A 26,976-nucleotide genomic window follows, 5' to 3' on the forward strand; every position below is an offset into this window, starting at 1 on the left:
AAGTGACCTCAACTAACTGGATATAGGTGAGATTGATGGCCGGGATGTAGGTGCGGAAGAGAAGAGGCGATGGTTAGAATAGATTAAAGTGATTGAAGATGGACAAGGTTTTGGGAGCATGAGAGCAAGGTAGGACACGTTGTAATGGGTTTAAATAGTAAGTAAGTGACCTCAACTAACTGGATATAGGTGAGAGAGTTGGGATGCAGGTTAGAATAAGATGAAGGGGTATAAAATAGATAGTAATAAGGTTTGGGGTTGTAGTAAGGGATTTGAGGACACAGGAATGGGGTTAGGTTTACAAATGGACATAAGAAGCTGAGTAGGACATGTAGTAATGGGTTTAAGTTTGCAAATAAATGAGAAAATGATGTTGATAAGGTTTTGGGGGTAAGAGAGCCGGGCAGGACACGTAGCAATGGGTTCAAGTTTATTATAATGAATGAAGTGCTTTAAGATAAGTATGTTGTAAGTACGTGTATGTCTGTTTTTACTCCCCATGAGCGTTTTTCACCAGTCCCATCACCAACCCTTCCCCTATCCACCAGTCCCATTACCAACCCTTCCCCTATCCACCAGTCCCATTACCAACCCTTCCCCTCTCCACCAGTCCCATTACCAATCCTTCAACTATCCACCAGTCCCATTACCAATCCTTCCCCTATCCACCAGTCCCATTACCAACCCTTCCCCTATCCACCAGTCCCATTACCAACCCTTCCCCTATCCACCAGTCCCATTACCAATCCTTCCCCTATCCACCAGTCCCATTACCAATCCTTCCCCTATCCACCAGTCCCATTACCAATCCTTCCCCTATCCACCAGTCCCATTACCAACCCTTCCCCTCTCCACCAGTCCCATTACCAGTCCTTCCCCTCTCCACCAGTCCCATTACCAATCCTTCCCCTCTCCACCAGTCCCATTACCAACCCTTCCCCTATCCACCAGTCCCATTACCAACCCTTCCCCTATCCACCAGTCCCATTACCAACCCTTCCCCTATCCACCAGTCCCATTACCAATCCTTCCCCTATCCACCAGTCCCATTACCAACCCTTCCCCTCTCCACCAGTCCCATTACCAATCCTTCCCCTATCCACCAGTCCCATTACCAATCCTTCCCCTATCCACCAGTCCCATTACCAATCCTTCCCCTATCCACCAGTCCCATTACCAATCCTTCCCCTATCCACCAGTCCCATTACCAACCTTCCCCTATCCACCAGTCCCATTACCAATCCTTCCCCTATCCACCAGTCCCATTACCAATCCTTCCCCTATCCACCAGTCCCATTACCAATCCTTCCCCTATCCACCAGTCCCATTACCAATCCTTCCCCTCCCCACCAGTCCCATTACCAACCCTTCCCCTATCCACCAGTCCCATGACCAATCCTTCCCCTATCCACCAGTCCCATTACCAATCCTATCCCTCTCCACCAGTCCCATTACCAATCCTTCCCCTATCCACCAGTCCCATTACCAATCCTTCCCCTCTCCACCAGTCCCATTACCAATCCTTTCCCTATCCACCAGTCCCATTACCAATCCTTCCCGATCCACCAGTCCCATTACCAATCCTTCCCCTATCCACCAGTCCCATTACCAATCCTTCCCCTATCCACCAGTCCCATTACCAATCCTTCCCCTATCCACCAGTCCCATTACCAATCCTTCCCCTATCCACCAGTCCCATTACCAATCCTTCCCCTCTCCACCAGTCCCATTACCAACCCTTCCCCTCTCCACCAGTCCCATTACCAATCCTTCCCCTATCCACCAGTCCCATTACCAATCCTTCCCCTATCCACCAGTCCCATTACCAATCCTTCCCCTATCCACCAGTCCCATTACCAACCCTTCCTATATCCACCAGTCCCATTACCAACCCTTCCCCTATCCACCAGTCCCATGACCAATCCTTACCCTATCCACCAGTCCCATTACCAATCCTTCCCCTATCCACCAGTCCCATTACCAACCCTTCCCCTATCCACCAGTCCCATTACCAATCCTTCCCCTATCCACCAGTCCCATTACCAATCCTTCCCCTATCCACCAGTCCCATTACCAAACCTTCCCCTCTCCACCAGTCCCATTACCAACCCTTCCCCTATCCACCAGTCCCATTACCAATCCTTCCCCTATCCACCAGTCCCATTACCAATCCTTCCCCTATCCACCAGTCCCATTACCAACCCTTCCCCTATCCACCAGTCCCATTACCAATCCTTCCCCTATCCACCAGTCCCATTACCAACCCTTCCCTATCCACCAGTCCCATTACCAATCCTTCACCTATCCACCAGTCCCATTACCAATCCTTCCCCTATCCACCAGTCCCATTACCAACCCTTCCGCTATCCACCAGTCCCATTACCAATCCTTCCCCTCTCCACCAGTCCCATTACCAATCCTTCCCCTCTCCACCAGTCCCATTACCAACCCTTCCCCTCTCCACCAGTCCCATTACCAATCCTTCCCCTATCCACCAGTCCCATTACCAACCCTTCCCCTATCCACCAGTCCCATTACCAACCCTTCCCCTATCCACCAGTCCCATTACCAATCCTTCCCCTATCCACCAGTCCCATTACCAACCCTTCCCCTCTCCACCAGTCCCATTACCAATCCTTCCCCTCTCCACCAGTCCCATTACCAATCCTTCCCCTATCCACCAGTCCCATTACCAACCCTTCCCCTCTCCACCAGTCCCATTACCAATCCTTCCCCTATCCACCAGTCCCATTACCAACCCTTTACGTGTTTGTGTGCGTCTTCAGATGTGTGCACGTGACGGACATCGGCGTGGGCTACGTGTCAACCATGCTGTCCCTGTCCGCGCTGTTCCTGCGGTGGTGTTCCCAGGTGAGGGACTTCGGCGTGCAGCACCTCTGCTCCATGAGGAACATACAGGTGCTCTCTCTGGCAGGTAAGACCCCTCACACACCTCACCTCACCTCACCTGACCTTACCGTACCTAATATTACTTTCTAACTAATATTACTCTCTCTCTCTCTCTCTCTCTCTCTCTCTCTCTCTCTCTCTCTCTCTCTCTCTCTCTCTCTCTCTCTCTCTCTCTCTCTCTCTCTCTCTCTCTCTCTCTCTCTCTCTCTCTCTCTCTCATTCAACCTGTTGGGCAAACCTTAATTAACTCCTTCACACCTGGTCAGCCACTTTCGCTACAGGTGTGCCGGGTCAATTAGGCTCACCTTTGTTACCTGGCTAATTAGTGACGTTAATGATGTTTTGTTTACCTTTTTCTCTCACCTGTAAATTTTTGGTTCATACTTTTGCTAATTGATGGACTGATTGATATGATGATGATAGTAGTAGTAGTAGTAGTAGTAGTAGTAGTAGTAGTAGTAGTAGTAGTAGTAGTAGTACCGTAGTAGTAGTAGTTATAATAGAAGAAGAGAAGGAGGAGGTGGAGGAGGAAGAGAAGAAGGGGAAGAAAAAAAGTAGGAAAAAAAAAACATTAGTATTAGTGTTATATGCTATTATAATACTGGAAAGAGAGAGAGAGAGAGAGAGAGAGAGAGAGAGAGAAAACGGGGAAGGAAGAAAGGGAAGGAATCACTCACTAACAAAAACAATAACAAAATAATCCCCCAAATAACAACCTAGGGCCCGTCTCACCCCCTAACCAGTCCACCAATCAACAGGCTGCTCGCTGGTGACGTCGGCGGGATTATCGTCATTGGTCCAACTGCGCCACCTACAGGAGCTTGAACTAACCAACTGCCCCGGCGCAACCCCTGAGCTCTACCACCACCTGCACCTCCACCTTCCCAAGTGCCTCATCATCGAGTAGCCACCACCACCACCACCACCACTAGACACCACCACAACCTTCATCACCACCACCGCCAGATACCGCCCCCACCGCCACGGAGCTGATCTGAGAAGCGACGGTTTTGTTTTGTTTGGGTTCCCCTTGAAATTTCGTGTGAGTCGTACATAGAAAGTGGGTTAGTGATTTTTGTGTTTTTTTTTTTTCATTTCGCGTTTTTGTTGTTTTTTTCCTGTTTCGTGTTTGTTTTTCTTCTGTTTTCTTTATTTTCGCCTGACTGTTTGTTTTCTTTCATTTTTTCTTCGCTTTTGTATCTTTTTCTTTGTTTTTTCTTGTTTTCTTATCTTTTTTCCTTCTTTTTTTGCTTTTCTGATGTTTCCTCTCTCTCTCTCTCTCTCTCTCTCTCTCTCTCTCTCTCTCTCTCTCTCTCTCTCTCTCTCTCTCTCTCTCTCTCTCTTACTTTCATATATATCTTTTAATTTTTCCATCCTTCCCTCCGTCTCTTCCTCCTCCTCCTCCTCCTCCTCCTCCCTGTACTGTGTTTGGTAATATATATAAAAACGGGTCTAGATGTATTGTTATAGAGAGAGGTCAAAGTCACGTCCCATTCCTGTCCTATTCTGGAAGTGACGAAGAGAGAGAGAGAGGGAGAGAGAGGAAAAGGAAGTGTTGAAGGCCAAATCGTACGCACGGTCTCTCCTATTTGTACGCACTGACTGATTTTTGGCAGTGGAGGGCAGGAAACACACACACACACACACACACACACACACACACACACACACACACACACACACACACACACACACACACACACACACACACATCCTAATATTACTACTACTACTATTACTACTACTTATAATAATGATAATTTACTAGAAAACAATGATAGGAAATAAAGAGAGAAAATAATGTAGCCTTTAACAATGTGCATGCGAAGTGAAGAAAATAATAATAATAATAATGATGATAATAATAATGATAAAAATCAGTTGCCAGACACTTCCATTATTTTTATTTTTATGTTTAATTTGACGCCGTAAAAAAGAGAGGAAAAAAAAATGACTCGGATTATTTGGGGAAGAAGAACAAGAAGAGAAAGATTGAAAAAGAAAAAGGGAAACAAAAGACAAGAAAAAGAAAGCAAAATGGAATGCAAAGAGTGTCAAGAAAAAGAAGAAAAAGATTGAAAATAAAAAGAGAAACAAAATACAAGAAAAAAAGAAGAAAATTGAATGCAAAAAGTGTCAAGAAAAAGAAGAAAAAGATTGAACAAGAAAAAAAATGAAGAAATAATGAGAAGGAGAAGAAGAAAAAGATTGAAAAAAGAAAAAGAGAAACAAAATACAAGAAAAAAAGAAGAAAATCGAAAGCAAAAGTGTCAAGAAAAAGACGAAAAAAAAGATTGAAATGGAAAAAATAGTAAATGCAGAAATGAGAAGAAAAAGAAGGAAAAGTTTAAAATGAGAAACAAAATACATAAAAAAGAAAGCAAAAATTGTCAGGGAAAGACGAAAAAAAAGATTGAAATGAAAAAATAATATAAACAAAAAAAATGATTAGAAGACGAAGGAAAAGATGGAAATGAAAACCAAATAAACAAAATAATTAATAAACAAAATAATAACCGATTTGAAACATAAAAAAGGGAAACAAACAAAGTGGTAGGAAGCGAAACGATAATTAGACAGACAAACAGACCCCGCCCTCTGTCTACCCCTGTCTGCCGCTGTCTGTTTATTAAGTGTTAGAACCGAAGAAATGAAATAAAAACAAAACAAAAAGACGAAGGTGAAAACAAGAGAAGAAAATCCGAAAAACTGGAACAAATAAAAACAAAACAAAAAGACTTAGAAGGTGAAAACAAGAGAAGAAAATCCGAAAAACTTGAACAAATAAAAACAAAACAAAAAGGCTTAGAAGGTGAAAACAAGAGAAGAAAATCCGAAAAACTTGAACAAATAAAAACAAAACAAAAAAGACTTAGAAGGTGAAAACAAGAGAAGAAAATCCGAAAAACTTGAACAAATAAAAACAAAACAAAAAGACTTAGAAGGTGAAAACAAGAGAAGAAAATCCGAAAAACTGGAACAAATAAAAACAAAACAAAAAGACTTAGAAGGTGAAAACAAGAGAAGAAAATCCGGAAAACTGGAACAAAAAAACATCGGAAAAATTAAACAAATCTGAAATATTGAAAAAAAAAACATAAAATTTGGAAGAGAAACAAAAAACGAAAAAGTGAAAACAAGAGAATAAACAAAATCCGAGAAACTGGAACAGGAAAACACATCCGGAAAAATTAAACAAAACTGAAATTCTGGAAAAAAATATAGAAATTGAAAACAAAACAAAAAACGAAGAAGTGAAAACAAGAAAATAAACAAAATCCGAAAAACTGGAACAGAAAAAAAAACATCCGGAAAAATTAAACAAATCTGAAATTCTGAAAAAAATAGAAATTGAAAAAAAACAAAAACGAAAAGTGAAAACAAGAAAATAAACAAAAACTGGAACAGAAAATGAAAATACTGAAAAAAAAACAAAAAGAAAATTGAAAGAAAAACAAAAACTGGAAAATGAAAACAGAAAAGCAGAATCTGAAAAAAAAACAAGTGAAATAAAGAAGAAAAGAAGGAAAAAGGTGAAACAAAAAGAAAAGAAAGGAAAGCAGAAACAAAAACTGGAGGAAAAGGAATAAAAAAAAATTAGAACCAAAACAAAATCAAAACAAAACAAAAACACAGATCGAAAAGGAGAAAGAAAGAAAGAAAGAAAAAAAGAAAAAAAAACTGATTTCTTTCCCAATATAGGCCTACACACAAACCCAGGACAAGGTGAGGTGAGATGGAGGGAGATCAAAAGGAGGTAGAGGAGAGGAGGAGGAGGAGGTGACAGGTGAGATGTGTTAATTGATATTCCAAGTAAGGTCACGTGACAGGTGTGTGGAGGTGTGTGTGAGAGAGAGGGAAAGGTGAGGGAGTCAATTTATTATTATCATTATTATTATTATTATTATTATTATTATTATTATTATTACTTTTATTATTATTTTTATTGATTAACTTATATTCCAATGCTTTGTTAATGGGTTCTGAATCCCTCTTATTTAAACGTACAGACACTTAATGATTGGTGTGTGTGTGTGTGTGTGTGTGTGTGTGTGTGTGTGTGTGTACATATGTAAGTTTTATTCTCTTAAGTTTTTTATGTACGTAATTATATTTATAAGTTGTCTGGTTTCTTTTCATTTGGGTTCTCTATCTCGTTCTCTCTTTCTTGATTTCGTTTTTCTCTCTCTCTCTCTCTCTCTCTCTCTCTCTCTCTCTCTCTCTCTCTCTCTCTCTCTCTCTCTCTCTCTCTCTCTCTCTCTCTCTCTTTGATTTCTTTTCTTTAATTTCCTTTCTTTCTTTCTTTCATTCTCTTATTTTTCATTCTTTTTTTTCTTTCTTTCTTTAATTATTCCTTCTTTCTTTCTTTCGATCTATCTTTCGTTTCTTCTTCTGTTTACCATTCTCTCTCTCTCTCTCTCTCTCTCTCTCTCTCTCTCTCTCTCTCTCTCTCTCTCTCTCTCTCTCTCCTTCTTCCTCTTTCGCCAATACGGGAACAGAAATTCTAGCGTTAATCACGTAACATAAGGGATTCGAACCTGGTCCCGCAGATTCGTAGGTAGACACGCCAGCCACTGCACCACGGAGGCTTGATAATACTAATAAGGATGTAATTAATTTGGGTTCATTAGTAAGGGAATGGGTCTTAATTTTACTGTTTAATTTTTTCTTCTATATATTTTTTCTTGATTAATTGATTCGTGTCTTTCATAATCAGTGTGTGTGTGTGTGTGTGTGTGTGTGTGTGTGTGTGTGTGTGTGTGTGTGTGTGTGTGTGTACCATGACGTCGTTCACTCACAAAAGAACAAAAACAAAAACACAAATTCGTATGTCTTGTATTTAAGGTGCGCCCAAAACAAACAAACAAACAAACACATAGACAGACAAGAGAGAGAGAGAGAGAGAGAGAGAGAGAGAGAGAGAGAGAGAGAGAGAGAGAGAGAAAAGTATATGTGAAAGAATTATTGTAAAGTTTCAATGTAAGCAAGAAAAAAAAAGAAATAAATAATGTAAACTTTCACGGTAAGGTAGAAAAAGAAAGAAAGACTAAATTATGTGCATGGAAAGTAGAGAATTAAATGAAAGACTGAATGAAAGAGAAAATAAGAAAAAAAGAAAGAAAGAAAGAAAGAAAGGAGGAAAAAAAGAAAGAGAAAGAAAATTAGAGTTTTGTATGCATAGAAAATAAAAAAACAGTAAGAAAAAGAAAGAAAGAAATGAATAAAAAAGAGAGAGAAAATAAAAATAACGAAAGGAAAGAAAGAAAATAATGAAAGAAAGAAAGAAAAACTAGTAAGAAAATGAAAGAAAGAAAGGGATAAAAAAAAAGAGAGTGAAAGAGAAAGAAAGAAAGAAAGAAAGAAAATAAAGATAACGAAAGAAAAGAAAAGAAAGAAAGAAAAATTAGTCATGTGTGTATTGAAAGTTGTATTTTCTATTGTTATTCTAAGTCATGTATAGCCTATTTTAATATCAAGAAAGAGAGAAGATATATAAAAATAATACTGAGAAATAATACATATACATAAGGTGTGTCTTTGTATTACTTGCTGTGTGAATATCTATGTAACATTATTATTATTATTATTATTATTATTATTATTATTATTATGGTAAGGACGACTGAACTGCTTTTGTTTTTGTCGTCGTTTTTCTATGTATATATTTATGTATCATCGCGTTTATGTATATTTTGTATCACGTCGTTTATACTTTTTTGATCGTCGCTTGTTTTTGTATATATATTTTCTGCCGTTTCGTTTCGTCTATAGTTTTGTAAGGCGTGTTTTATCGATACAGTTATGTCACTTATAGTTAGGTTAGCTTATTGACCTGATATTGTTTCGATCATCTATTGTTTTCCTTTCTTTAGATCTTCTTTTGTTTATTGATCTTCCTGTTGTTTTTGTCACTTATTGTTTTATCTTCTTTCTTTTGTTTTTTTCTTTTTGGTGTTGATATTTTTACGATTTTTGGATTTGTGTTATGATTATTACTATTATTATTACTATTATTATTATCATTATTATTATTATTATTACTATGTTGCCGTGTGTGTGTGTGTGTGTGTGTGTGTGTGTGTGTGTGTGTGTGTGTGTGTACATCATTTTTTTACTTTTTCTTCATTAATTCTTGTTTTTTTTTTCCAATTTCCTATAATATGTAAATCTGTAATACGTGTTTTTCGTAAGAGGAAAGGAAAAGAAAGAAAATGAAGAAAAAAAAGAGAAATAATGATAGTAATAAGAATAAGGATAATAAATGATAATAAATAATAATATATACAAAAATAAATAATGATAAGAATAAGAAGAATAACAACAACATCAACAGTCAGGAAAAACAAACAATTCATAAACAACAACAACAACAACAAACTCAAAACAAACACACGAACACACAAACACAAAAAAACAAACAAATTCCTTTTCTTCCATCATTCACTCGATCACTCGTTTATTCGTTCGTATGTCCGTTCGTTCGCACCAGTCACCATCGTAGACCGAGGCAACCCACCTATATTAATGTCCATCCAATCTTATGTGTGTGTGTGTGTGTGTGTGTGTGTGTGTGTGTGTGTGTGTACCTCGTTTCCATAGCCCGAATTTTTAAACGTCTTGGGTCCTCACTTCGCCAATTTCAAAAGCCTCTTGTGGGAGTTGCTGGGATTTTCATGGACTGTTTTGTGACCCTGGTGATAGTTTAACGCGGCTTCTACATCTTCAAAAGCCTCTCGCGGGACTTACTGGGGATTTTCATGGACTGTTTTGTGACCCTGGTGATAGTTTAACGCGGCTTCTACATCTTCTCTCGCGGGACTTACTGGGGATTTTCATGGACTGTTTTGTAACCCTGGTGATAGTTTAACGCGGCTTCTACATCTTCTCTCGCGGGACTTACTGGGGATTTTCATGGACTGTTTTGTAACCCTGGTGATAGTTTAACGCGGCTTCTACATCTTCTCTCGCGGGACTTACTGGGGATTTTCATGGACTGTTTTGTGACCCTGGTGATAGTTTAACGCGGCTTCTACATCTTCAAAAGGCTCTCGTAGAAGTTATGTTGTGGTTTTCAAGGGCTGTTTTGTGATGCCGGTGATAATTTAACGCGGCTTCAACATCTTCAAAAGCCTCTCGTAGAAGTTATGCTGTGGTTTTCAAGGGCTGTTTTGTGATGCCGGTGATAGTCATTTCATTCTGTATCTTTCATCTGACCAACTTTCTTTACTTATTCAGATTCAAAACGTTTCTATTACTTTCTTTTCCTGTCTCTCATCTCGTCAACTCCCATTCCGTCTCATCAAACCAACTCTATTTTCGTCTCAATATAACAACTTTCTTTTTTCATCTTTCATCTTACCAACTTTCTTTACTTCTTCAGATTCAAAACGTTTCTATTATTTGCTTTTCCTGTCTTTCATCTCGCCAACTTCCCTTCCGTCTCATCATACCAACTCTATTTTCGTCTCAATATAACTTTCATGACGTGTCCTTCCTTTCCTTTTGACACCTTCCTTCCCCCTCCCTTTACTTCTTCAAATTCAAAACGTTTCTATTACTTTCTTTTCCTGTCTTTCATCTTGTCAACTTTCCTTTCGTCATCATTACACGACTCTGTTTTCTCCCTTTACTTCTTCAAATTCAAAACGTTTCTATTACTTTCTTTTCCTGTCTTTCATCTTGTCAACTTTCCTTTCCGTCTCATCATACCGACTCTATTTTCGTCTCAATATAACTTTCTTGACGTGTCCTTCCTTTCCTTTTGACACCTTCCTTCCCCCTCCCTTTACTTCTTCAAATTCAAAACGTTTCTATTACTTTCTTTTCCTGTCTTTCATCTTGTTAACTTCCCTTCCGTCTCATCATACCGACTCTATTTTCGTCTCAATATAACTTTCTTGACGTGTCCTTAATTTTGATACCTTCCTCTCGCCTCCCTTTACTTCATCAAATTCAAAACGTTTCTATTACTTTCTTTTCCTGTCTTTCATCTGGTCAACTTTCCTTTCCGTCTCATCATACCGACTCTATTTTCGTCTCAATATAACTTTCTTGACGTGTCCTTCCTTTCCTTTTGACACCTTCCTTCCGCCTCCCTCATCTTCAAAAGCCTCTGGTAGTATAAGTTCCTGTGGTTATCATGGACTGTTTTGTGACCCTGGTGACAGTTTTACACGACTTCTGCGTCTTGAACGGGAAAAACAGAACCCATTAAAACCCGGCTAGTCTTCTCTGTGGGCTTGGGAAATAATCGTAATGTGGGATCCCGAGACGTTTAAAAATATGTGCCCAAGTAATTTTTCCCTTTTAAGATCATGTTCAGTGTAAAGAATCTATAAGAAAACCATCCATCCAGTTCTTCATATTCAAATTCCTGCTGGTTTCATTTTTGTAGAAACCAGCGATGTGTTGTTTTCATTCTGTACATGTGTGTGTGTGTGTGTGTGTGTGTGTGTGTGTGTGTGTGTGTGTGTGTGTGTGTGTTGTTTATCTCTCTCTCTCTCTCTCTCTCTCTCTCTCTCTCTCTCTCTCTCTCTCTCTCTCTCTCTCTCTCTCTCTCTCTCTCTCTCTCTCTCTCTCTCTCTCTCTCTCTCTCTCTCTCTCTCTCAGTGGTGTGATAATAATAAATGTGAATAACTTTTAATAATGAAACTCAAATGTGGTGGTGTTACCTATACGTTCGTTCGTTCGTTCGTGTGTGTGTGTGTGTCTTTGTTTGCTGTTTCATCTCGTTTCATTGGTATTTTTTCTGAACATTCTGAATTCTCTTCTTAATGATATCTGAAACTTTCTTTCTCATCTTTTTTACTTGATCTGAAACTTTTGGGATTTGAAACTAAGGCGAATTTTAGCTGTTTCATTTCTTTGTCTTTTTTCCTGCTATCTCTTGTTTTTCTTTATCATCCGAAACTTTTAATTCTATCTGAAACTTTAAGAAAATCTGAAAACTTCCTTAACTTTTTAGTGTCTTTATATTTTTATTTCCCTTTAAATTCATGATTTTTCTTTCACTTTCTATTGCTTCCATTCCTTTTCGTCTCTCTCATCACAACCTTTTCGTCTCATTATAATAAATTTTTTGCATCTTTCATCTTACCAACTTTCTTTACTTTTTCAAATCCAAAACGTTTCTATTACTTTCTCTTCCTGTCTTTCATCTCGTCAACTTCCTTTCCGTCTCATCATACGAACTCTTATTTTCGTCTCAATATAACTTCCTTTACGTGTCCTTCCTTTTGATACCTTCCTTTCGCCTCCCTTTACTTCTTCAAATCCAAAACCTTTCTATTACTTTCTTTTCCTGCCTTTCATCTCGTCAACTTCCCTTCCGTCTCATCATACCAACTCTATTTTCGTCTCAATATAACTTTACGTGTCCTTCCTTTTGACACCTTCCTCTCGCCTCCCTCATCTTCGCAGCTTCACCAAAACCATGACAAACAGAAGTGGTGTCCTTGTACCAACAGATAAACAACTCCTATAACAGTGTGTCCATTCCTCTCTCTTCTCGAGGGGAATACAACACACTATAACCTTATCAATGTGCGTATGGAAAAGCCGAGCAACCGGTGTGTCAGTAATAATAATAATAACCTTAATAATAATAATGATAATAATAATAATACTTCGCCATGCTGATTGTGTCCTCTCGTCGCCCCTGTTAAAAAGTCGCGGCCGAACCCATGACCCAGACCCAGACATACTAACTCCTAGTGTCAAAGGAGGCGGCGTGCGGGGAGGGTGCGTGCCGCCCGCCGCTCTCCTCCACCATGTTGATTCTTCCTGTGAGAAAGACATTTTTCATCTCAAGGTAACAATGTAGGAGATTAGATGAATAATAATAAAACTAAGAACCCGAGTGGAGAATTGTTTTAATGATGATATGACGCTATTTTGGGCTCATCCTTATATATTGCTAACGAAATATCAACAATTATATGTTTATTAATTTTAAAAATGTGATAAATACCTTTGATATATGTAGAAATTCAATTATTTAGGCCATTTTCTAATTATAATGCTTTTTGAGGGGTTATTTTTTTTAATTACGAACTATATATCGAGAATTATATGTTTATGAAGACAAAAACATGTGATAAATAACTTTAGAATTATAGAAATTCAGGTATTTACGACATTTTCTTATAATGCTTTTTGAGGGGTTCTTTTTTTTTAATTACTAACTATATATCGAGAATTATATGTTTATGAAGACAAAAACATGTGATAAATAACTTTAACATATATTGAAATTCAGGTATTTACGACATTTCCTTATTATAATGCTTCTTGAGGGTTATTTTTTTAAATGCTAACTATATATATATATATATATATATATATATATATATATATATATATATATATATATATATATATATACATATATATATATATATATATATATATATACATATATATATATATATATATATATATATATGTATATATATATATATATATATATATATGTATATATATATATATATATATCGAGAATTATATGCTTATGAAGACAAAAACATGTGATAAATACCTTTAACATACATAGAAATTCAGGTATTTACGACATTTTCTTATTATAATGCTTTCCAGGGAGCAACATTATTATTATTATCATTATTGTTATTATTATCACTATTATTATTACCCTATGTAGTTTATGTCCTGCCTACAGCTGTGGGAGGCTGTCTTGAAGGGCCTCTTGGACGGCCTGGCCTGTTGGTAGCGCGGGTGAATTTTATTTATAGTATGATACGTGACTCTTGCTTGGCCCATGCTGCCCCCCGGTGGTCCTCTTGGCCGAAGTCGCTGAAGTCAGGGTCGATTGGAGGTCTGGGCAGCATGTGGGGGGCCTTAAGACACTCGGCGGGGGTTGGAAAAATCAGCTATGTGTTTCGGTGGGACTCGAACCTGCTGCATGGATGTCCGAGCTCGATCACTACGCCCGCACGCTGACCACTCTACCACCGCTTCCCCATAACTTTGACAAATAGAGTTCATTTAGATAACTTTTTTTTGTGTGTGTGTGTGTAGGAGAGAAAGGAGGGAAGAAAGGAATTAAGTGAGGAGGAGGAGAGAAAGAGAAAGGAAAGGAGATGAGAGAGAAAGAGGAAAGAAAAGGCGAGTTATACTTTTTTCTCTTTATACTTCTCTTCTTCTTTCTCTTCAGGTAGAACATGCGAGAAATAACTTATATACTACTTAGAAATTCGGATATTGAGGTTATTTTTGTATTTATTTTCCCGCCATTGTGTTGAACTCTGTAGATTTCCTTTTCTTTCGTTGTCTCACTTTCTTCCAGGAGTAAATGGGAAGAAGACTCAATGTAATGCCAGATTTTTGTAAGGAAGGAAAATGTGTATAATTATAGAAGTCAAAAAATGTGTCCTTATTTCCTCTTCTTCCTTCTTCTCCCTTCTCCTCCTTACTTCATCCCTTCTTCCCTCTCCTTCTTTTCTCTACATCTCCTTTCTTCTCTCCCATCTTTCCTCTCTCCTCTCTCTCCTCTTCTCCCTCACCTCACCTGCCCAGAGCTCACCTTTGTACCTCTTCACCTGCCCACTAATTACACCTCACCTGGGACTCCTAATTAGCCTTCTCACCTGCCTAGGCCTACCTGAGATCATTAGTTTGGGTGTAATTAAGGAGTTTCATACCTGGCCCGCAGTGACCGTTAAACCTTCTCACTTATTAAGACACTTTTTGACTCCTATACACATTTTATCCTTACAAAAATCTGGCATTACATGAAAACATGGGTGACTCAAATAAAAGTTATCCCGTCATAATGTGCGTCGGGGGTCAGCTTGTCAGTGAGTCAGTCAGTCATTTGAGCAGACAAGTCACCGTGAGTCATTTTTATTACTGAAAGACTGTTAGTTAATTTGACTTGTGGGTCTTGAAATTAATGGTGAATCAGGCGCTGTACCCTGGGTCCAAACGTTCACTTAATGAGAAGGTCAAAACGAAAACCTGGGACGAAAAGTGGGTTTTATATTATTACTAACTATATCGGGAATTATATGTTTATGAAGACAAAAACATGTGATAAATACCTTTAACATATGTAGAAATACAGGTATTTGCGCCATTTTCTTATAATACTTTCCAGGGAGCAACATTATTATTATTATTATTATTATTATTATTATTATTATTATTATTATTATTACTTTATTCACCCAGATTAAGTAAATTTTCAAAACCCTGAACTCCCCAACTGATTTTGCTCGCCTCGCTCGCCACTCACCTTCTCCAAGTGGCTACAAAGGTCCATAATAAGTGGAAAATGACTCGATCGATCCTTCCTTCCCTTCCTTTCTTTCTAGGATCGAGCGTAAGCAATATGAGCGCTGAAGTCATCCTCAAACTTTACTTAGCACTAGTTAGACCTCATCTCGATGATGCAGTTCAGTTCTGGTCCCCCTACTATAGAATGGATATCAAGGTGTTAGAATCTGTACAGATAAGGATGACAAAGATGATTCAAGGGGTGAGAAACTTGCCTTATGAAGATAGACTGAAGCATTTAAATCTACACTCGCCAAATGCGAAGGTTGCGAGGAGACCTGATCGAAGTCTATAAATGGATGAAGGGCTTTAATAAAGGGGTCCGATGTCAATAAGATTTTGGTAGTAAAAGATCCAGGTAGGACGCGTGGCAATGGTTTTAAGCTAGACAAATTCAGATTCAGCAAATACATAGACAAGAATTGGTTCACCAATAGTGTAGTAGATGAATGGAACAGGCTTGATAACCATATGTTGTGGGTGCCAATACCGTAGACACATTCTAGAAGAGGTTATAGAAAAAGCCATGGATGGTGAGGTAAGGTGGGGAGCTGCCTTGTATAGACCAACTGGCCTCTTCCAGACTCCTTACGTTCTTATGTTCTTATGTAAATGTCCTGTCCTGTAAATAGTCATCCCGTTATAATGAATGCCGGGGGTCAGTCAGTCAGTCTGTCAATCCCTCTTTTTGGCAGACAAGTCACCGTGAGTCATACGGATTACTGAAGTCATCATTATTTCGACTAATGGGCTTAAGATAACTCCTTTAGACTCTCGTTACTGGCCATAGACATCCTCAAAATCTTAATTAAAGGGATAAATAATGGTTAAGGCGTCCCCGTTGCGAAAAAGAGGCTAATAGGGTTTATTCTCTCGGTGTTTACGTCACAGAAGTTCCAACAGGGAAGATTCATAGACGACAGAACACACGCCACCGACACCGCTCGCCCCAGACAAAAGAACATCGATAAACTACCAGATAAACCATTAAACCCCTTATAACTAAACCCACGTCAGGCACCCAAGTAAACCCTTAAGCCAAACGGACCCTAAAAACCTTAAAACTAGACCCTGAAAACCCTAAAAACCCTAACATAGAGTCTTAAAACCCTTATACACGAATTCCTAAGTGTGACCAAAACGAATAATTAAACCCAAACCAAACCATAAAACCCCAAACCACAACCCTTAAACCTCTCCCAAACCTCAACACAACCCTTGAAATTAAACCCTTGAAGCTGTAGGGCGATAATCACATGGAATCCACAAGAGAGCCGAGTCCTAAAGCGTCCGCCATGTTCCGTCGTCTATAGCCGAGGCAGAGCAAGAGGAGAATGGTGAGGCTGCACACGGCGGGTCTTTAGCACACTCTCTCTGTCTCAGGTGAGTGGCTGGGGGCTCCTAAGGGCGGCTGTTGCTCACTGAAGGAATAAAGAGTAAGGTAAAGCCGCCATGAGGGGGATAAGATGTCCGGGTGAAGGTTAAATAAGGGTTGAAAGGCGAGGGAAGGGTATGTGTGTGTGTGTGTGTGTACGTGTACGTGTGTGTGGTTGGGCTGCAGGGGACAGCTGATGGTTTTTTTTTTTTGGTGTGTGTGTTTGTTTTCCAGGGGGCGGGGTCGTGGGGGTTGGACGACCATTCCCCTATGCTATAATGTCCACTCTATAAGAATGACGTTACTAAATATTGGAACGAAGAATCACAGTTTTGACAGAAGAATGTTTTTTTTTTGTGTGTGTGTGTGTGTGTGTTTGGGTTGTGTGTGTGTGTGTGTGTGTGTGTGTGTGTGTGTGTGTGTGTGTGTGTGTGTGTGCTATCCACTCCTCTATGCCTTCCTTCACATCTTCCTCTCCCTTCTCTCCACTTCTTTCCTCCTTCCTTCTTTTTAATCCCTTCCTTACTCATCTTCCTCTCTCTTCACTTCTTTTCTTCCTTCCTCCACTTCTTCCTCTCCCTTCTTTTTCTTTTCCATTCCTTCCCTCCACATCTTCCTCACCCTTCTCTCTCCACCTCTTTCCTCTCCTTCCTTCCTTCACTTCTTCCTCTCCTCCTTCCTTCTTTTCCATCCTCTTTTTCCTCGTCTTCCTTCTCTTCTCACTTCTCTTATCCTTATTTCCTCTCCTTCTTTCCTCTACATCTTCTCCCTCCTCCTTCTCTCCCCTCCTTCCCATCTTTCTTCTCTCTCCTCTTCTCCCTCACCTCACCTGTCCAAGCTCACCTTTGTACCTCATTCACCTGCCCACTAATTACATCTCACCTGGGACTCCTAATTAACCTTCACACCTGCCTAAGCCTACCTGAGATCATTAGTTTGGGTGTAATTAAGGAGTTTCATACCTGGCTATATATATATGGTGGGTGTGTCATATGGATTTTAGGCACATTTTTTTGTGTTTGTGTGTGTGTGTGTGTGTGTTTAGGAGAGAAAGGAGGGAAGAAAGGAAATGAGGAAGAGGAGAGAAAGAGAGGAGCGAGAAAGAGGAAAGAAAAGGTGAGAATTGTACTATTTATTCTTCTCTTCCTTCCTCCTCCTCTTCCTACCTTCTTCCTTCTTCTTATCTTCCTTCCTTAATTTCCTTGCTTCTTATCATTATTGTCTTCTTCCTTCCTCCTCTTCTTCCTCTTCAACCTCCTCCTCATTTGCCCATTCTTCACACACACACACACACACACACACACACACACACACACACACACAGATATTAATCATCCAGACTCTGACCTTATGTGTTTGTGATACTGTCCTGATAAAGTGTGTGTGTGTGTGTGTGTGTGTGTGACCTCATTGATTTATCTGGTAATTAAATGATAACCTTGGGTGTTTATTTGTGTGTGTGTGTTTTGAGTTTGTTGATTTGATTTAGTACTTTTTTGTTTGCTTTGTGGTTGAATGTGTGTGTGTGTGTTTGTGTGTGAGAATGACAGGTGTTCCACATACACATTAAGGAGCACAAGTGTTTGATGTTAAACACGCACACACCTTATCAATTTTCCTACATTCTTTTTTTTTTTTTCTTATTTCTTTTTTCCTTCCTTTTCTCTTTATTTTCCTCCTTTTTTTTCCTGTATTTTCCTTTTCCTTTCTCTTCCTTGTACTTTCCTCTTTTTCCTTATCTACTAGTTTCCCATTATTTCCTATTTCTCATCTTTTATCATCTTTTCTTCCTTTATTTTCCCATTTTTTCCTTATTTTCCTTCCCTCCTCCTCTCTACTTTTCCTTGTCTTTTCTTTTTCTTTTCTTCCTCTTTGATATTTTCCTTTCTTTCTCCTTTTCCTCCTTTTCTTTTTATTTCCTTATTTCCTTTTACTTATTTTATTTGTCCTTGCAGAGAGAGAGATGGAGCAAGGTTGGGAGATAAGAAAGAGGTCTGCAGGTTATCACACACACACACACACACACACACACACACACACACACACACACACACACACAGACGAAGGGTATGGATGGGTGTGCAGTGCTGGGTGGAGAAAAGAGTGGAGAGAAGGGAGAGAAAAAGTAGAGGAAGAGAGGGAAGGAAAGGAAGTGGAGGGAAAAGGAGAGAAAGAATGGAGGGAGAAGGGAAGGAAAAGGAATGGAGGGAGAAGCGGAGAGAAGGGAGGAAGAAGTGAAGGAGAGAATGGAATAAGGAATTGAGGGAGGAAAGGAAATGGAGGGAAGAATGGAGAGAGAGAGAGAGGAGAGAAGGAAGAAAGTAGAGCCATGGGTTGTATTATTAACACTATTATTATTATTTTTATCAATATGACTCATTATTTACTTATATATATGTCCACTTATTCATCTCCTATATTTATTCATTGTTTTTGTTAATCACTTTCTATTCATTTTTTTGTTCATCTCTCATCATTTCCTTCACGCTAACTCGTTTCCTTCATGTTCCAGACGCGCCTCCAACATGTTTCTGTGGGACTGGTTAACCGGAGTGCTGGGCTACTTGGGTGAGTAAGAGAGAGAGAGAGAATGTTTATGGTTCAGTTTATTTAAGTTTACGTCATAAATTTGTTGTTTTCTAATAAGGCTTTTAAACAGTCGCCCATCAAACGTTAATAAGGGAAAGAAAAGGAGGAGGAGGAAGAGTTACGGGTGAGTAAAAAAGAGAGAGAGAGAGAGAGAATCATTTTTATATAGATTTACACATGTTCAGACCACACAGCCCCTATGGTCCAGACTAGGTGATCTGTCCTTAATTAAACTTACATGAAATTATATCAGATCAACTGCATCCAAGACTTTGCAATGCTTGTAGCGAATATCAAGTTGAGGGAAGTGTCGGCCGAGCTTGTTTTTAAATGAGTTACTTAATCGCACTGCTTTGGACCATTGAGGGTGGAAAGAGAGAGAGCAAAATGAAAGAAAAGATGGCAGAAATTTTATATATGTTTACTAGAGAGAGAGAGAAGTGGAAGGAGGAACTGGAAAAGAGAGAGAAGTGGAAGACGGAGAGAAGGTGGAAGGAAGAAAAGAAGAAAGAGTGGAAGAGGAGAGAGAAGAAAAATGGAATGATGTGTATATGGAGAGAGAGAGAGAGAGAGAAAACACATACACAAACACATATCCATATCCCCCCCACTCCCTCCCCTCCCCCGATTACCCCCCCTAAGAGATCCAGGTCCTATAGGGCGGCCCCGTCTCCGCTGTGCCTTCACTGGGCTGGACAGGGCGGGGAAGCGGTCCTTGGCGGGGCTGGTGGCCGGGGAAGGCTGGATAGAGCCCATCCCCTGTGAGTAATGCCCCCCCTGGCCCATCTGCCCCTGTGTGTGTGTGTGTGTGTGTGTGTGTGTGTGTGTGTGTGTAGGTCTTGGTTGGCTTTTAATGTGTTGATGTGTTTGGTAAATTATTTTTCTTTATTATTTTTTATTTTTTTTATCTGTTAGCTATTTGATTTTCTGTGTGTGTGCGTATGTGTGTGTGTGTTAATCGGACACGCACACTTACACATACGCACACACTCGGTTACATGTCAAAATAACACACTAATTAAAAAGAAAAAAATGTCAGTCAGCCAGCCAAGTACACACACACACACACACACACACAAACACACACACACACACCTTATCCCCCACACCCAGCATTGCCAGATTGCCTTACTCAGCCTCTTCTTTATACCAACTTCCGATCCCAAAGCTGTCACCTACACCCAAATAACAAGACTCAATCATAGTTATCATTACAATCGTTAATTCCTGATGTCTTTTGGGGATCGTCAAGCGTCAAAAATTAGTAAACACGATACTGAGTACAACAATCTGGGAACGGTACCCACACCTTCCCCCATCACCTTCTCCGCACCCCCCTTCACCCCTTCCCACCCCCCAGGCCTGTGGAAGAAGAGTGGCAAGCTGCTGTTCCTGGGTCTGGACAATGCCGGGAAGACCACGCTGCTCCACATGCTGAAGGACGACCGCATGGCCCAGCACGTCCCCACACTACACCCAAGTAAGGACCAGGGCGGGGGATGTAGAGGCATAGAAGAGGTGTAGAGGGTAATGGCATGGGGTGAAGACTTAGTGGAGACTGTGGTGATGAGAATGGGGGTGGAGAGGCTGGGAAATAGTGCAGAACCAAGCAAAATACACAGGGCAAGTTTAACCCGGTAGCTGCGGGGATCATGCTTCTTAAAGGTCCTTCCCTCTCAGCGAGAATAATGAGAAAAAATCATCACTCACACAAACCATTTCATAATATATATCAACGCATTTGTGATCAGTTTATGTATCATTTATTTTTGGGGAGTTAAATCATGGCACAAATTTGGCCCGTCGCTGCTACCGGGTTAATTTTGTCAAAGGAAAAAGAGAAGTTTAATTTTTTGTCATATATTATTTATTTACATATTTTCACCTGGCTGGCTGGCTGGCGTACCTGTTTGTTATCTGTTTACTTACCTGCCTATCAATCTACCTGTGTGCCCTTCTAATTAACGAGTCTCAGGTGTTTGCGTTGTTTTCTTGCTGCTAATATTAAAGTTTACTGTATTTTTAGCACTTTCATTTTTTATTTTATTTTTTATTTTATATATATTCTAGTAATTTCATGGGCCAGTTCAGTGCAGGTGTTGGTTTAGTAATTGATAGTCTTGTTACTTATAAAAAAACAAGCACTTGGAATCCTGTCTAGCAAGTCCTTCAATGTTATACTTATATATGACCGTCACTTAAAACTCATAATCTTGTGAAATGATATGAAAAAAAACACAAACATAAATTATATAACCAACTAATGTATGGATATTTCTCCCTGTGTGTGTGTGTCTCCCTTCCTCTGTGTGTGTGTGTGTGTGTGTGTGTGTGTGTTCAGCGTCGGAGGAGCTCAGCATAGGTCAGATCAAGTTCACGACCTTTGACCTTGGTGGGCATCACCAGGCGCGGCGAGTGTGGAAGGACTACTTCCCTGCCGTGGACGCCATCGTCTTCCTCATAGACGCTGCAGACCGGGGACGCTTTTCGGAGTCCAAGGTGACGATGAGGGGTGGGTGGGGTGGGGGGGGTATGGTAAAGATGATGGGGGTGAATATGGTGGTGATGAAGATGGAGGTGGTGATGGTGGTGGTGGTAAAGGAATGATGGTGATGATGATGGGGTGGCATTCCTTCATTGTTTTTTCTTCCCCTTCTTCTTTGTCTTCTCCTCTCTCTCTTCTTTGTCTCCTGTTTGCCCTTCTCCTCCTCCTCCTCCCCTTCTTCCTCTTCCCATCCTTGCCTTTGTCTTTCCTCCTCCTCCCCTTCTTCCCTTCTTTGTCTCCCCTCCTCCTCCTCTTCATCTTCTTCCTCTCCTCCTCCATTTGTTTCTTCCTCTCCTCCTCCTCCCCTTCTTCCTCTTCCCATCCTTGCCTTCTTTATCTCCTCCTCCTCTTCATCTTTGTCCTTCTCCTTTTGTTTCTTCCTCTCCTCCTCCTCTTCCCATCCTTACCTTTTTTGTCTCCTCCTCCTCTTTTTCTTCCTTCTCCTCCTTTTGTTTCTTCCTCTCCTCCTCCTCTTCCCATCCTTGCCTTTTTTGTCTCCTCCTCCTCTTCATCTTCCTTCTCCTCCTTTTGTTTCTTCCTCTCCTCCTCCTCTTCCCATCCTTGCCATCTTTGTCTCCTCCTCCTCTTCATCTTCTTCCTTCTCCTCCTTTTGTTTCTTCCTCTCCTCCTCCTCTTCCCATCTTTGCCTTCTTTGTCTCCTCCTCCTTCTCCTTCGTTGATCTATTTATACACGAGTGACTCCTTTCCTCACCTTTGTTTCTTACCTGCCCAGAATACCAATTAAGTGTGTGTGTGTTTGGTATGCAGTCGATGTGTGTGGTTTTTGGCTAGGCTGTTGAAATCTGTTTCTCATTTTTCTTTCAGTTTTTATTTATCTTTTTCCTTTTCCTGTGTTGCTTATTGTCATTTTTTTTCTTTTCTTATTCCTTTCCTCTTTTCTTACACCCTCTTCCTCCTCTTTCCTCTCTCTCCTTCATGCATATTCCCTTTTCCTCCTCTTTCACACTCTCTCCTTTCCTCTCCCTCCTCTTCCACACACTCTCCTTCCCTCTCCCTCATCACACTCTCCCTTTCCTTTTTCTCCTCTTCCCTCTCCCTTTCTCTCCTTCCATTCTCTTCCCTCTCCCTGTTCACACTCTCCCTTTCTCTCCTTCCATTCTCTTCCCTCTCCCTGTTCACACACTCCCTTTCTCTCCTTCCATTCTCTTCCCTCTCCCTGTTCACACTCCATTTCTCTCCTTCCATTCTCTTCCCTTTCCTTTTTCTCCTCTTCCCTCGTACCCTCTCTCTAACACTCTCCCTCCCCACAGGCTGAGCTGGACTCCCTGCTCACCGATGACCAGCTCTCCAATGTCCCCATCGTCATCCTCGGCAACAAGATTGATGTCGCCGGCGCCGCCTCCGAGGATGAGCTGAGACAGTACTTTGGGCTCTTCGGACAGACCACGGGAAAGGTAGGGAGAGGGAGGAAGGGGGTGTAGGGAAGAGATGAGCAAGAAAGGGAGGGAATGAGGAAGGGGGAGAAGGGAAGAGATGGGAAAGAAAGGGAGGGAAGGAGGTGGATATAGATGGGTTTATGTATGTCTGTGTAGTGTTTTGGTAGTAGTAGTAATAGTAGTAGTAGTTAAAAGTAATGATATGATTCAATTAGTATTAGTAGTAGAGTAATTTTTTTCTTCCTTAACTTATTTCATCTTTCTTCCTTCTTGACCTCTCTCTCCTTTTTCCCTGTCCCTGTCTACTATTATTCTCTCTCTCTCTCTCTCTCTCTCTCTCTCTCTCCACAGCCCCACAGTATGTTTCCCCCACACTATGTCAACATACCCACCACTGCCAACATAAATATTTCCTTCACCATTCACCTTCACACACACACACACACACACAGTCCCTCCTTGCAGTGCACCTCCTAACCTTGTGACTATCTCTCCTGTCCCTTCCTCCTTTCATTTCCTCACATCCTGATTTTCTTTCTTTTCTCCGCAGCACAAAATCCCGAGGAACGAGCTGCCGGGCCGCCCCCTGGAGCTGTTCATGTGTTCCGTGCTGAAGCGTCAGGGCTATGGGGAAGGCTTCCGCTGGATTGCAAACTACATCGACTAATACGACCCCTCTCCCCTCGTCCCCCTCCCCTGCCCTGCCCCTCATCCCTGCTCCCTCGCTCACCTCTCAACCCCCCCCCCCTCCTCTTCTTCCTTATCTGATGCCCTTTACTATCTGTCAATCTGCCCTAATCTGTCTGTAATTCACCTCCTGGTATACACACACACACACACACACACACTCCTGTCTCTCTCTCTCTCTCTCTTATCTCTTCTTGTACTCCCTTATCCACCTTTTCTTCCTATCTCTGTTATTCCATACACTCACTTTCCTCCTACCTTTCCCTTCTTCCTCTCCTTCATGGTATTGTGTTTCTTTGCCTTTCCTTCTGTCTGTCTGTCTATTCTAATCCTGCATCCAACATCCTCTCAAAATCCCTCCTTGTCCCTTCCTTTGTTCCCATCCTCCCTCCTTCCCATTCTCTTATCTCTCTCCTCCCTCTCCATCCCCACCCTGCTTCCTTCCCTCCCTCCCTCAGAACTCATTCCCACACTCGTCAGTTTTTGAATTTTTAACGTTAAGTCTTGGAGAGAGAAAGAAGAAGAAACAAGTGCTATGCCAACAACAACAAGAACAGTGACTCATGACAGACGGAGCGAGCAAGAGAGACAGAGAGAGAGAGAAAAAACGTCCGTCAAGAACCCAAACCGACAGCAAAAAAAGAAAAAAAATGAAAGTGTTATTCCAAGAGTTATTATTACGATTAAGTTGTTATAAGTTTTAAGTCTTTTTCTTCCTTCCTCCCCCTTAGAGAAAACACACGAAAAAATCAATTATTACTATCCGTACAACTATTATCGTCGCTGCTAAGAGAGGTAGTGCCGCGGAGGAGGGCCATCAGCTCGGCCTTCTTCCCTGCGGGCGGGTGATTGTTTTTATATACGCTAGAGTTTGTCCGCTATTTATTTATTGTGGTCGCGGCCGTCACCCCGAGTTGGTAAGTTAACGGTTACTATTACTAATGTTTTCCCGGAGAGGTCAATGGTTGGTTGGTGAGGTTGATTAGGTTAGTGCTGTGGTGCTGGGCAAGGCTAACACAGGACAGAGAGAGAGAGGCTGGATGACAGGAAAGTAGTGGATGAAAGCAAGAATCAGGATGAGAAAGTAAACTGAAAAATAACAATAATCAATAATAAGTGAAGGTTACGCGGATAAACAACACACACGGCTGATTGAAATGTGAGAAGAGAAGATAAATTAAAGTAAGGGACAACTGATGCAAGAATAGACATGAGAAAAGAAGAACGAACAGTCAACAGACGAAATGAAATGATGAAAGAAGTGATGGAGCCAAATGGACAATGGATGGAAGAACTAGAGAGGCCAATAAATGAAAGAAGAAAAGAATAAACAAGAATAAATGGATAATAGACACAAAAACAGGTGGCCAATAGATTCAAGGAAGAGATGTATAAGCGCCGAAACTAAATGGCCAATACACATTATGAGGAAAACGATAAACAGCAAGAAGACACGAGAAGAAAAATAATAAATACCACAAATAGAAATATAAATGCCTGAAGGATGCTAAGAAAATAAATGACCGAGAAGACGTCCCCAAAAAATATAAACGCCGGAAATGATTAAACTCGGACACCATCAGGAGAGTAAACGACAAAGACCCCACAGTAAAAGAATAGACGCAAGAATGAACGACAAAAATGATTCACTTGGACGCCACTAAGGAGAGAATAAACGCCAGAAGGACGCCACGAAGAAAGGTATAAACGACACGAAACTTAAATAATTCACCAATCAATTCTATAAACTCCGAGGACGAACGCCGGACCCCATACGCAGATAGGTCGAAACATCTACACCCACCACCATCAACCCCCAAAAGACGACCCAACAATGACGGCAACAACGGCAAATCGTCCCTTCATCTTCAGTTCTAATATGCGTGTGTTCGTGCGTTCGTCCTCGCGTTAAAATCTGCCTTGCGTGTGAGATGTAACAGGCGTCTTAACCCCCCACCCCCACCCCTCGCTCCCTCCCCCCTTCGTCCTCTACGCCAGGGAGTGGACGATGATGGTGACAGTGAATATGAAGGTGAAGATGCCCCCTTAACTGTGTATTTCCAGGTTTCTGTTATACCAAGCAACTTTATATAAGAAAAGCATGTAAACTTGACATCCTCACACCTTTCATTTATACCTCCCTTGATGAGACGTACCTTGGCTTACCTGAAGTGGCGGTGACGGTGGTGTTGGTGGTGGGAGACTGACAGGGGATTGGGAAAGACAGGGAAGGGAGGGGATGTGAGGAGGAGGAGGAGGAGACTACATGAGAGGGAAGAAGGGAGAGAAGGAGAAAGGGAGATAGACAAGGGAGGGAAGGAAGGGTGTTGGTGGTGGTGGGAGACTGACAGGGGATTGGGAAAGACAGGGAAGGGAAGGAAGGAGGAGGAGGAGACTATGAGAGGGAAGAAGGGAGGGAAGGAAGGGTTAACAGGAGTGTGTGATGAGTTGACCCTTCTGAGAGTGAATAATGTGAAGGACTGTGAGGCATTGCAGAGGGACCTGGATAGAATATGGGAGTGGAGTGGCACACGGCAGATGGAGTTCACCCTTTGGGAAATGTAAAAAAATGGAGTTTGGTAGGAGTGGCAGATGTGAATGTGATTATAAGAAGGGAAGTGAGATAATATGCAGAGGAGCGGAGGAAAAAGATTTAGGAGTGACTGTCTCGGAGAACATGTCACTGAACAAACACATCAACAGGATAACGGGACAAACTCTGAATTTGCTGAGGAACAAAAGGACGGCATTTGTGTACTTGGATGAGGAGATGATGAAGAAAATAATAGTTACAATGATAAGGCCAAGGTTGGAGTATGCAGCAGTGGTCTGGTCTCCTCACGAAAAGAAGAACATAAGGAAGCTGGAAAGAGTGCAGAGAGTGGCAATTAAGATGGTACTGGAACTTCGAGATTGGACTTATGAGGAGAGACTCAATAGCATGGGGCTCACAACCCTGGAGAGAAGAAGAGAAAGAGGAGACCTGATAGCGGTGTACAGGGTGGTGAGCGGAGCGGAGCATTTGGACAGAGAGGACCTGTGTGTGTGGAACGAGAGAGAAACGAGAGGACATGGAAAGAAGTTGAGGGCGACCACGTGTAGGCGAGATATGAAAAAGTTTAGCTTCCCAAAGAGAAGCACTGAGCTATGGAATGGACTGGGGGAGGAGGTGGTTTGTG

General features: G+C 41.0%; 2 protein-coding genes and 2 long non-coding RNA genes across 5 annotated transcripts in view; 3 read left to right on the top strand and 1 right to left on the bottom strand.

Annotated features, from left to right (window-relative positions):
• Window positions 1-4,618, top strand: part of LOC126985669 (F-box/LRR-repeat protein 16-like) — a 34,813-nt gene extending 30,195 nt beyond the window's left edge. The window contains exons 3-4 of the mRNA XM_050840818.1: window positions 2,787-2,935; window positions 3,669-4,618. Coding sequence (XP_050696775.1) covers window positions 2,787-2,935; window positions 3,669-3,817 — 298 coding nt within the window. The 3' untranslated portion in view covers window positions 3,818-4,618. The remainder of the gene's footprint in view (window positions 1-2,786; window positions 2,936-3,668) is intronic.
• Window positions 4,619-5,597: 979 nt separating this feature from the next.
• On the top strand, window positions 5,598-6,255 carry LOC126985670 (uncharacterized). The gene is made up of 2 exons (XR_007738894.1): window positions 5,598-5,722; window positions 5,922-6,255. It is a non-coding gene; the product is annotated as an uncharacterized LOC126985670 (long non-coding RNA).
• A 2,709-nt stretch (window positions 6,256-8,964) lies between these two features.
• LOC126985671 (uncharacterized) lies at window positions 8,965-13,200 on the bottom strand. The gene is made up of 2 exons (XR_007738895.1): window positions 10,599-13,200; window positions 8,965-10,497 (listed from the first exon to the last, which is right to left on the bottom strand). It is a non-coding gene; the product is annotated as an uncharacterized LOC126985671 (long non-coding RNA).
• A 3,276-nt stretch (window positions 13,201-16,476) lies between these two features.
• On the top strand, window positions 16,477-25,910 carry LOC126985673 (GTP-binding protein SAR1b-like). 2 transcript variants are annotated; one of them, XM_050840819.1, is made up of 6 exons: window positions 16,477-16,587; window positions 19,092-19,147; window positions 20,529-20,648; window positions 21,510-21,667; window positions 22,985-23,128; window positions 23,661-25,910. In XM_050840819.1, exons 2-6 carry the CDS (start codon window positions 19,105-19,107, stop codon window positions 23,775-23,777), a joined length of 582 nt encoding a protein of 193 aa, XP_050696776.1. In that variant the 5' UTR covers window positions 16,477-16,587; window positions 19,092-19,104; the 3' UTR covers window positions 23,778-25,910. The 2 variants fall into 2 exon arrangements, with proteins under 2 accessions (XP_050696776.1, XP_050696777.1); XM_050840820.1 differs by lacking the exon at window positions 16,477-16,587 and adding an exon at window positions 16,624-16,645.
• The last annotated feature ends 1,066 nt before the right edge of the window (window positions 25,911-26,976 follow it).

This window comes from Eriocheir sinensis, chromosome 60, assembly GCF_024679095.1.
Source record: "Eriocheir sinensis breed Jianghai 21 chromosome 60, ASM2467909v1, whole genome shotgun sequence".
Taxonomy (NCBI): Eukaryota; Metazoa; Arthropoda; class Malacostraca; order Decapoda; family Varunidae; genus Eriocheir; species Eriocheir sinensis.

Coding starts and splice junctions, on each gene's coding strand:
- LOC126985673 (XM_050840819.1), top strand. CDS start 19,105: ATGTTTCTGTGGGACTGGTTAACCGGAGTGCTGGGCTACTTGG. Junction 19,148..20,528: donor CGGAGTGCTGGGCTACTTGG/GTGAGTAAGAGA, acceptor CCCACCCCCCAG/GCCTGTGGAAGAAGAGTGGC. Junction 21,668..22,984: donor GACGCTTTTCGGAGTCCAAG/GTGACGATGAGG, acceptor CCCTCCCCACAG/GCTGAGCTGGACTCCCTGCT.